The sequence below is a fragment of the Pteropus medius genome, unplaced genomic scaffold (genome assembly GCF_902729225.1).
Source record: "Pteropus medius unplaced genomic scaffold, Ma_sr-lr_union100, whole genome shotgun sequence".
NCBI lineage: Eukaryota > Metazoa > Chordata > Mammalia > Chiroptera > Pteropodidae > Pteropus > Pteropus medius.
Genome location: NW_024354502.1, coordinates 11,788,677 through 11,801,131, shown reverse-complemented (window position 1 = coordinate 11,801,131; position 12,455 = coordinate 11,788,677). Strand labels below are relative to the sequence as shown.

At 30.3% G+C, this 12,455-nt stretch overlaps 1 protein-coding gene across 1 annotated transcript in view; it reads right to left on the bottom strand.

Moving 5' to 3' along the window:
* CSMD3 (CUB and Sushi multiple domains 3) overlaps window positions 1-12,455 on the bottom strand; it is a 1,005,898-nt gene that overhangs the window by 541,434 nt on the left and 452,009 nt on the right. The window contains exon 11 of the mRNA XM_039853604.1: window positions 1,023-1,144. Within this exon, the coding sequence (XP_039709538.1) occupies window positions 1,023-1,144 (122 nt within the window). The remainder of the gene's footprint in view (window positions 1-1,022; window positions 1,145-12,455) is intronic.

Below are 12,455 nucleotides of genomic sequence, written 5' to 3'. Positions count from 1 at the left end.
AGTAGACTTCTGATCTAGTTTTCTGATTCATAAAATCAGAGCTCTCCTATGAGGCAAGTATAACTGACCACTGAGTTGACTTTTAAAACACTGCTGCTCTTCGGATTAGGTTTCTTAAATCAAAACCTAAAACATTCTGGGAAGTAGTATACACTTTATGTAATTACAATGAGTTAATGTGTTTTATAGATAAAGAAACTGAATTTCAGAGAGGTTAAATGACTTGATCAAAGTTGCCAGTTAGTAAATTCTAAATCATTATTTGAACACAATCTGACACAGTTTTATGGGCTTTACCACCCAACTTTCCTTAATCTAACCCAGAAGGTATCATACAATCTGAAAGGAATTTAGATTCTTACTATTTAGGTCCTTTCTATATTCTTACAAGGAGAAAAGCAGGATAGAGTGGGTGAAGAAAACTAGCTAATTTATTTAGCTGCTCTTGCACTCATTCAGCATTTTAATTGTTTGCAGTATTGTGGCTCATAGATATTTTGATTTATTATTCATTTTTAGTCAAGTAGAAAGACAATTCAACCTTTTAAAATATTATAATATGAATCGTCTATTAGTACAGAGCGCATTAAAATCGGCTATTTATAATAAAGAATAGCTGTGTGACATATGGCAGGAGAGAAACATTGAAAGTCAGCTATACATAAAAACATGATAAACCTGAGCATGTCAAGCAAAAAAGATATGAAGTGAAAAGCTATCATTCATGGCTTCTTTTTTAAAAAAGAAATATATACTTATAACTTTCAAAAACATATCTTGAAAAACATTCACTTATAATTTTAATGTGTTGTCATTTACATTTTAGTAACTGAGACTAGAATTGCATTATTTTAAGTTTGTTTTTCCAAATTTCTCATATATGGTTGTGTTTTAAATAATGGATAAGTAGACAATGTTGCAGAAATCACACTTTGTTTATGAATTTTTTTCACTGCACTTTACTCGTGATCTCTTCCTTTGTCTCTGTGATTATGCTTCTCTACCAGAGACGATTTTCTTACCTTATTTGTATTCACTGCAGTGACGACCCAGACGCATTGTGCATTGCTGTCATACTGGAACGGAAAGTTGGGAGACGTAAAGGTTCCGCTTGGTCCTTGAAGATTAGAGCCACATGTCTTCACTAAAAGAGAAATTGCTTTTTAAAAGATGAGCACATACCGTATGCAAAATCATAGCAACACAGTACTTGCGAATAGACTTTAAATTCAAAACTGCACAATTATAACCACATTAAAATATATATTATGGCTTTGTGATGTCGCTTATCAAAATGAGTGTTTTTTACACACTGATGTTCACGAGCTCAGTATTTTCAACAATAATTGAAAACTCGTGATGACTAAAAGTGTGAGGTTTGATAAAATGTCCTCTGTAAGGAGGTTAGTTTAATTAGAGAGAGGTATAGTTACCCAGTATTGGGTTAACAAAAATCTACAAAGAGAAAGAAGCAAAGCCTTGGGTTGATTAAGCAATCTAAATGGCAGTACTTTCATTTATATTTATTAAGTACTCTAGGACACATGATAGCATAATTGAGACATCAATATTAAAACTACTCCGTTCTTATAACTGTGAATTAGACCACTCAGACTACACAAAGACCTACACTGAAATAATTTATATACATTCCCATAAAACTTAAATGTTATAATATTTCCTCAGTTTTCTATCTCTTCTTCCTTCTACTTAACAAAAGAGCTTGTGACCACACTGTCATTTGTGTCAATTTGAAGTTTATATCTCTTGGTAATTTAATGGTTACTTTCAATTTTTTTAATTTTCTAATATTTGTGTCCGATTTTTATATTTTAAATAATACTACTATATCATTTTGTATTCAGAAAATACTAAATGCTATCTTTTTCCTTCAACGTTAATTACCAATCTTTCTTTTTCTATTTAATGCTTAACTTCTGGTAAGTCTTCCATGCTCATTATTTCATTTTCTTCTCTCCCATTTACTCCTTCTTCTACATCTTCTTCTTTTTCCAATTTTCATGGTATAAATAGTCTCACCTTGGCTGATTTTAAGCTACCAAAGTCTTATCAAGGCTTCACAAAATTCTGAATATTTCACAATTTGTTCTTTTTTTCCAGCTTTATTGATGTAAAATTGACACTTAACATTGTATATGTTTAAGGCGTACAACATGATGATTTGATATACTTATACTGCAAAATAATTCAAAATAATTAAAAAGTTAGTTAACACCTCTATCCTCACATAATTACTGTGTGTGTGTGTGAGTGTGCATGTGTGTATGGTGAGAATATTTAAGATTTACTTTCTTAGTAATGTGTTAATACAGTATTATTAACTATAATCACCAGACTGTACATGAGATCATCAGAAATTATTCATCTTATAACTGAAAATTTGTTCCCTTTAACCAACATCTCCCCATTTCTCCTACCACTCCCAGCCCCATCTCTGGCACTCTACTCTGTTTCTGTGACTTTCTCTTTTTTTGGATTCCACATACAAGTGAGATCATTATATTACAACTTTCTATAAGTGTTCTATGCTTACTACTTCATTTTCTTCTCCTCATTCACCTTTGAAAGTATTTCAGTCTGACTTATCTCATTTCAGTGCTGCAATTGCTTTCTCAGTGCTAACAATGACTGCCTAATTGCTATATCTAACAGTATTATTTTTTCCAACATACTTGAAATCTCAGCAATAATGAAAAGTATTGATAAGCTTTGTTTGAAATTCTCTGCCTTCCCTTACACCTTTCTGAACTCTCTTAATTTTTGCCCTATTTATTTAAAATAGTTATGCTCCATACCTTGTGTTCTGGTTCTATTTTTATATCTGACTCTCAAGTAACATAATTATAAATTGATTCAATGGCAAATTTCTCTTTGTTCAATGATCTCTCTGAATAGTTACCCTAATTCACTTCTCTGTCTATAATGGTCATTTCTGTGTGGATAGCTCTCCAATTTACATCAACCATTTTCTCCCTCTCTTGATTTCTAGAGTAAATTTTTCTCTGTTTGGTGGACATTCCATGAAATGTTTAAAGATGCTTAAATTAAACTTTTCTTATCAAACTCTCCATCACCCTCTCATACACACTTAAGCACCCCTAAAGATGTATTTCTCTTCTGAAGCATCCTGTTTTCCTTCTTTTCTTCTCTTCCTGATACCCAGTGCTTTATCATCTTCTTTATCCTGGACTTAACTCCTTCTCTTATTCCATTTTCTCTCTCTGTTCCATCCTCCTCAGTGCTACTATATTTCTCTTTCTAAAATACAGATTTGATTTTACTTAATTATATAAATCTTGATCTCTATTTCCCATAGGGTAAATTACAAACTGCCTAATATAGAATATAAATTTATTCCCGTGAGGACATAGGCTGCTTTTCCAGTACAATTTCCTGCTATTTTATACAGCCATGCACTCGACTTGTGCCAAAAAAGAATTCTTGCTCTTCCTTAAATGTACCATAACCTTTATAATTTTCCACTTTTTTCTATGATGGTCTCCAAGTCCAAACTGTTATTTCTTCTTACATTTGCCTGCAGCAATTTTAGTAATTTAAACAAAGCACGCTGATGTGCCACTTCTTTCTATAGGAAATGTTCCTATTTCTTCTACTCTGGGTTCCATAATGGATTTTAGCACTCACAACACTTTATTTGAATAGCACATCTATAAAGGTGTTTAGGTGCTAGTGAACTGACAGAAAATGTAGTTATAAACATTTTAAGAACTTTATAGCAATATAAATTTTTATAGCAATCACATGATTGGTTTGAAGTTAGTAGAAACAACTTTCTGATAGGAAATACTTCTTCGTTGAGTGACACTATTTGGTAATTCTCTGGTATGTTTTATTTTCTAAAATGTATGCACACTTTATACACTGTGGGCAAGGACTTATTATCTTTTTCATTAACTCCTAGTGCAGTGGCTTTCATGATGCAGAAATGTTTACTAAAGGGACAAATATCCAAGTTCTTTGGCATAACTCTTAAATGGACTATAAAATAGCTGCTCTCTACATGTTGATAAAGAATTCTTATAAATATGTTTCAGACTGGGAAACTGTCCTCTTTGAAAATTTCTTAAAAATAAAAATAAAAAACACAAAAAAAAGACAGGTAAAAAATAAAAAACACAAAAAAAATGACAGGTAAAAAATCACCTGTAAATATGCTGCGCTTCTTGTTTCCATTCATTCAAATCAAAGAATAACAATTAACATGTTAGGTTTTATTTCTGCAGACATTTTCTTTTTGTAGGTGTATGTCTTTTAGACACTTTGTGTGTGTGTGTGTGTGTGCTTGCGTTTTAAGAGACTGAGCTAATTCTATACCTATTTCTCTGAAATTGTTTTTTTTTTCTCTACATATCATGAAGAGTGTTCTAGATCAGCATATGCAAATTTATTTAATAGATTTTAACAATCCAAACAGTAGCTCTTAGAAGTACTGCAAATTTTGGATAACCTTACCCTATGAGAATAGCAGATGATAGAAGCTTTCCTTAATTCTGGGTTGAGGAACGAGAAGACCTGTCATTTGAGCAGAGTTGTCGCAGTTCACCTCATAGCAACCAACATGCAACAGAATTGAATGAAAAATTACTGTTGCAATCCACTAAGATTTTGTGGTTGTTTTTCACATAGCACATGCTAGTGAAAGTTTATTTTTATTTTTTCGGCTATAAAACATAATCCATGAACAAAGGTCTTTCTATCTGTATCTTTATATACTTGTGTTATTATCTGTGCTTTATACATGTGCTGTTATTGTAGGATGAATTCTTATAAGGATTACTTAGCCACAGTATGTGAGCATTTTAAAATTTGATAAATATGCATAAATTACTCTTTAAATATTGTTCAGTATACTTTCAAAAACGGTATAAGAAAGATAACAGTTCCCCAAACTCTCATCAATAATAGTATCAACTATCTGTGCTTTTGTAATTCTGTTAAGTATGTCAATATTTTAATTTATAATTCTCTACATTATCAGTTCGATTTAACAGAAGTACTTTTTATTATTGTCTCTATTTCTTTTGCTCTGATTTTTCTGTTTATGTACACTTTAGTTTCAATTGTCCGTTCCTCATTGAGTTATAGGAGCTTCCTGTATACTGTCAATATTAACCCTTTTTTATGTGTTCCAAATATTTTCCTACAGTCTATTTTTAAAATTAACTTTGCTTCAAACTTGTCTGCAAATTAAATAGATATTTATATATCATGTCTGCAAATTAAATATACATATATGTAAATCTGTCAGTATTTACCTTTAGGTACCTGTGTTTTATGTCTGGATTAGGAAAAATTTCTTCAAACCTAAGGTTGAAAATATCATCTAATGTTTAATTTTCACATTTTCATAATTTTATATTGTTGTATTTAAACTTTTCATTTATTTGGAAATTATTTTTTGTCTGCTGTAAAGTAGGAGAAATAATTATATTTTCCAATATGTGAATAGCTATTTTCCCAGAAGCATTTGTAGTAAACTGTATAGTATTCCTCACCAATTAAAAATGCCATTTGAATTACATGATTTTATGTTATATTATATTTCTGTCTCTTCATCTGTTAAATAAATCCATACATGAATCTAAGCCTTCATTTTTTTGTACTGATTCAGTGATCTAAGATTATTCCTCTGCAAATATACTGCTTAATCACTTTTAATTTAGATGGTGCAAATCTCCCCATTGCTGTTCGATTTCATAATTTTTCAGTTATTGTTGAATATTTATTTTTCCTTGAACTTTAAATGGGTCAGTTTGTCACATTAAAACAAGAGTCTGGTATTCTTATTGAATTATATTATGCTCATACATGTTTTTGATATAAATTTTTGTCCTCGATGTAGCCTTTGATGACACAAAGGAAAAATAAATGTGATTAAACTAGATGTTCATAAAGTATTTGATAAATTAAGCAGAATTTCCTGATTTAAATTCTAAGAAACATAGAAATAGTAGAATAAGGAGAAAACCTTCTAAGTATAACAATGAATATATGAAATCAAAACAAATATTAAACTATTTGCCATTAAAGATCAGAACAATCTTGGATGCCGCATCATCTGTGACAGCATTTGTCATTGTCTTACAGCTTCTAGGTAACGCAGTAAACTAAGAAAATTTTGAAAAAGGTTATAAACTTAAAGAAACAAAAAAAAAGTTTTGTTGTTTACTTGTAGTATGATATATTTAAGAGTTATATAAGTTGGCTTTGAAAAAGATATACATGTAAAAATTTACTTTTCAATAACAATAATCAGAAATTAAAATGGAAAAATTCAATTCATATGAGCAGCAAACGAAATATATAACTTTAAAAAATATATTTGGCAATAAAGGTACAAGACATTTATAAAGATAATTATAAAAAACTTCAGAAGGAAATTTAATAAAACCTTAATAAATGGAAAAGCAAGTATTGTTCTCGATGGGAAGGCTTGCTATCATATATTAACATTCTGATTTCAGCAACTTAAAATGAATTGACTTAAATTAGTTAAATTTTACAGATTCTATATATCTATGAGTATCTTAACTCTTAGTGCCTTTGACATTTTTATTGTACAATATTTTGTCTGTTTTATTCACATGCCACCTGTTTTTTAAAAAAGGTGATAAGAATGGCTACCATATTTATATTACAGTCGTTTTCAGAAGAAAATGAGTCAATACACATGAAGACATTATAAAATACTATTAAAAGAATTATGCACTTTCAAGAAAATATAAGTGTAGTAGCAAAAGCCAGAAAAATTCATTCCTAGCCTCTCTATCAATATATTTGTCTTTTTTCCTCAGGCCAAACACATATAGTTAACTATCCTTTGAAAAACACCTAAGAATAAAGTTAAGTACAATGAAATATGCTTTGGTTCAACTGTAATCTCCAGGCATTTATATCTGTGTTAGATGTAATGTTTCAACTACACAAGTAAGACAAGCTGAAATTTTATTTTTTGGGTGAGTTAGAAGGATATGATTCATAGGTTAAATATTATTTTTGCACAAAATATATCAACTGAGTCCTGTCTATAGTGATGTCTAGGTCTTTTGTGCCCTGAAATTCCTCTTCAAACGTCTCCTTCCAGAATCTTTATAAATTTTTTACAAGATTGAGGTACTTTTGTGATCTTGTTACAGCATATTCTCAGGAATTTAAAATTCCATAAAGTTCCTTCTACTCACTTGCAATTCCTTAATTAAACACACTTTAAGACGTTAGCATTTGCTATTTTTTTCATTTTGTATAGTTTTCTGCGCAAATATTTCTCAATAGCTGGTTTATTCTGATTAATCTATCAAAAATTTAGATTTTTAAGTATCACCTTCATATGCATACATACACATACAGATATCCATCTTTATACATAAGTATATATACATGTATACATATATATGCATACATATATACATATACACCATGGTTTACTGTCTTCCCTATTAGAATGACAGCTTTATCGTTTTATCTACCATGGTATCTCCAGTGCTTTAAACAGTGCCAGGCACATAGCAGACACTTAATAAACATGTAAGTAGATAAACTAACACATAATTAATATAATGAGTCACAACAGAGATTTTTGCTTCTGGTTTGTATTTGCCTCCTCCTTATCCTGCCCCTACTTTGGATGTAGTGACGGACAGTTCAAGCTACTAGCTATTGCTGAATATTTTCATCCACCAAGGATTCATTAACACTTGTATAAACAACTAAGTCCTATTGTCTGGTGCTCTAAAGCTGTGTTAGAAATGTTGAAAAATTTCTGGCAAGAAATTCTTCTTTGTTATGTCAATATATTTAAAGGAATCATTAGGTTGAAGTCCAAATAGCTTTCCAAATAGCTTTGAAGTTTGTGTATTTTTCAACCATTACTACATCTTCAACTTACTTAGTGTTCTCAGTTGCGCAGATCCAAACTATATGGATCTCAGTTCTTTCACTTGAAAATTTAGTTAGGCTATATCACCCAAACTTTGTATGCTCTTACTGGCTTCTCCCAAAAGTTGCAATGCGGTTATTTGTTTAAGGATTTCGGATGGGGCTTTGTGAGGTAAGACATTAAATACTGTTAGGAACAGTTATGAACTGACTGGAAATGGATAAGTGTTAGTACCTAACTATGGACAACTTTCTTTCTAAACATTCTTTGCCCAGATACCATCAATGATATTTAAACACTATCCTTACCATGTACACGTTGCAATTAGGTTGATAGCTTATGTTTTTATTATGACGTCTGATGGAAGTACAAAGAGGAGTTTTGGCAGAATCACTTTTAATTATTTATTTTCTCTTCAGGAGGCAAAAGAATGTCTCCTGGGCCTGAGTGAGCCCAGAAGGAGAAAAAAATAGTGGTGACAGTAAGTCTAAGGACTGAATTATAATTTAAAAAATATAAATTTATTTTGTATTTCAAACTAGTGAAGTAATCACATTTTCTATTATAAATAAGAAATATTCAGTGTTGATTATCTATTATAGTTTTGTATAAACTTCAATAAGAATCTAGCACCTAAAATTCTCTATGATATAAACTGATACTAAGATTTTTATCATATATTCTAGTATATATTATGCTATAAGTTGATATAAACTGATATCATAGCAATATATGATTAATGCCACAAAGCAAAATTAATTGTTTTTATTTATTGATAAAATATGTTCCAGGCCTAGAAACAAATATAATTTAATGGTTATGAATTTTTGGACAGTGAAGTAGTAAATCAAATTGTTCATTAGGAAATAAAGAAATATTTATATTTCAATGTTATTTTTTTCTGATAAATTCTACCTACTCAATATTAGATAATACAGTTTTAATTCATTTGTGAAAGTCAAATGTACTCTTATTCTGCAAATTTATATAGTCTACAAACATTAAATGAATGCACATTTTGTTTGAAACACTATGCTAGAGAAAGAAAAATACTAAACTAGTAGATAAAGTTAGATTTACAAGATGCTATGGGAGTAGTAGATAAGGAAAGGCTATGGAAGCGGATAACATATCAGGAAAGGCTATTCATAGGAAATGACATAGAAAAAGAATTGTTTTCTTTCTATGCTTAGTTCCCCTCCCCCCTGCCCAATAATTTGGGAGTCTTTCTCCTATGGCTTTTGTAGAACCCTCCATAAACAACAATCTCATTCTAATCAAATTGGGGTAAACCTGGGTACAATAATCTGGTTTCCATTTCCAAGGCAACATTTCATGAGACATTACACCTTTTAAAGTTAATATGTTACCACTACTATTACAGATATTTTAATTAAAATGTTTTAGAGACATTCTAAGAAAAACAAAATCATCCCATGTTGGCATATATGTATGCTTTGAATATAAAACAATATACCGATGGAAAATTGATTTTGAGACAATTGGCTTAGTAATAATTTCTAAGTTATAAGAGGTACAAAGCCTCTATTAGCTCATACAAAAAATAAATCTTTCCAAAGTTGTGAAAAATATTTTATAAATTAAAGTGAAATATTTTTAACAAAGGGATTAGTAAACTGGGAAAGAAAATATGCTCGGAAAATGAAAAGGGTTTGGGAATTTTGAACTCAGATCAGAAAAGATTTACTGTTTTAAAAAAAAAAAAAGGATAAAATTTGGTAGAAATCTATTATCAAAGTAGACAAAGGAAAACAGGGCAAATGAGAACATCACCAGAAATAGAGTGTCTGCAGTCTTAATGGACATAAATAGGAACTGCTGAGTGTCTGCACAGAAAATAGAACTCCATTAAATAAGATATGTATTTCTGGATTGAATATAACAATTCTAGTCTTTCCGTATGATAGTTGGCATATGTTTTGAAGGACTATGTTAAACCACACTTTATCTTTCTCTTGTACTTTCTTTTTGAAAAGGAAACTTCTAATAGTTTGGAAAGTTATACACAAGGTTATTTATATTGTGAAGAGAAACACTGCATCAGAGTTTATAACAAACTACACACAAAAATGTAGATTTAAGTAACACCTTAAAATATGGTTAAAACACTTTTAATATATTAGAATTTCATTTTGTTCTTATTTTACTTTAATTGTTTAGTATATGATACCTAAAAAATGCTGAATTTTTAAATATCAAGAAACTCTTGAATTGCAGATGAACAGGTATAGAAACTATTCTCTAAAACTGTTCTCTAATTCAAATTCAAATTGTTGACTGTTGAACACGAAATACACACATACATACACACACATCTGAAGGTGAATGATAAAACCTATTTAAATCGGGGTCTGGAACTATCAATAAGTAGTTAAGTTTAACAATATTTAATTGGACATCCTAGTCTCTATGTCTTCATAAGAAGCTGATAAAATGTCAGAAGTGGAGTAACAATTAGGACTAATCTTCAAATACATCTAAGTGTCATCTGCATAAGAATGGAAGTCTAATCCATGTCTTCACTGATAGGAAGCATATAAATGTGGAATAATAATGAAAGGAATCCAAATCATGGAACTGGAAAACAGAAGAGATGCTATGAAAGGGACAGAATTAAAATCAGCAAGAAGCAGATGGCACAGGATCAGATAAATTTGATTAAAAACTAGCAAATGCAATTCCTATTGAAAAGGGGAAATATAATGTACAGATCCGTCAAAGCAAAAATAAAGTAAGCAAATTCTTTTTTTTTTTTACTCTAGTTCTTGGATGTTAGTAATTTAACCTAGTCATGAAGGTCACACTTATATACAATGCTCCTCCCTCTGCTTGCTCTTTGTTTCACTGAAAAATTCTATTTGTGTATTAGGATGAAAGTATATATGGCATTATATAAGTATTAGAAATGATTTCTGTGTAATGGTTCATTATACTTTTTGGTAAAAATAAAAGAAAATGCAACCTAACCTAGGTTTGTCAGTAACAAAGTGAGACTAATTAGGTGGTCAGATGGAATGAGATGAATTACCATGTAAATATACATATAGAAACTGGTTATTTTAAGGTCATTCAAGAGGGAATAGGTGGAGAGAGAAAGGAAGCAGGAAGAAGAGAAAGAATAAGAAGATGGGGTGAGCAGGAAGACAGTGTGTAATGACGTCAGGAGTAAAGAAAAACAAACAAACAAACAAGCAACTAGTTGGATGAAGGATTTAACAGATAAGAATATGTATTATTCAGTTGCAAGTTTTTTGCCTACCTTTGATGTAGACTGCCTCATTCTTTTCCCAAATTTTCCAGAAGATAAATCGAGCAAGTTACTGCCTGTATATTTAAAAACTGTTATTGTTTGTTTAGATGAAATCAGGGACAATACCTACTTCGAATTATGAAGAACAGACATAATCCAGAAAATAAGAAAATAGGAATTTGAGTCAGAATTAACCATTAGATATTAAATTTGCACCTAATGCCCCAAAAATGCACTGAAATCTTTTAGAAGAATTTGCACATCCCCAGATGTTAGGCTATGTGATCTACATCTAAAAAGGCAAAAAACTTCATTTGATAATTCGTAGTCATTAAAAATGCTACAAAGGAAAGCACAGAGTGACTTGAGGATATATATTTGGGATATTTACTACAGCCTTAGGAGTCAGATCATGAACAGCTCTCCCTCAAAAATTAGAGGCTCATTAATACAAGGTAATTTAAGGTATGGTGAAGAGGGACAAAGCATGTAAAAAAAATCTGCATTATTTAGTATTTTTAAAAGAAAATAAAATATATTTTTTTCCAACAGTACCTAACAACCAAACCAAGTGTTAATATTTTCTTTGAATCCTATAAATACGCTTTCATGAATTGTTAGAAATTTTTTGGCTAGATTTTAGCTCTTGGTGATGCTGCTAAAAAAATTTTTAAAGTATATCAAAACAGTTTATTTTTAAGAAGGTTTACCATCTTTTTCCCTCCGATCTTTTTATTTATACCAATAGGCTTAACAATTCTTTGGTGATATGAAGACCACATAAAAACCAACCATTCCTCAAAATAATGGTGTTTCATTAGAAGCGTTTTTCTTCTTAACAACAGGTAGAATATTTTTCTAAAGTGGCATCCAAGATATTTATAAAGTGAATAAGGAAAATAAGAGAAAAAGGAAAAAAAGACGAAGAGACTACTTCTGAGAATTGGGGTCAGTGAATCGTAGGATATGAGAAATTATACATAGGCAAGACTATTTCTCTATGCGAAAGAATTATATGTTTTTTAAATGTTATTGATTACTTCAAGGAATAAAATAGAAGATTCTACAAAAGTTTACTGCCAAGATCACTTGCATTCTTAATATTCATTGCTATTTCTGAAAGATTGCAGGTAGGACTGCATCATTATATCAATCTAAGAAAAAAGTTCTGAAACATTTTTTAAAATATTTTTTTAAGTACAGAAGTTGTGAAACAAAGGTACTATCAGAGCAAAATAGAGCAAATAAAACGGTCCAAAATTATGT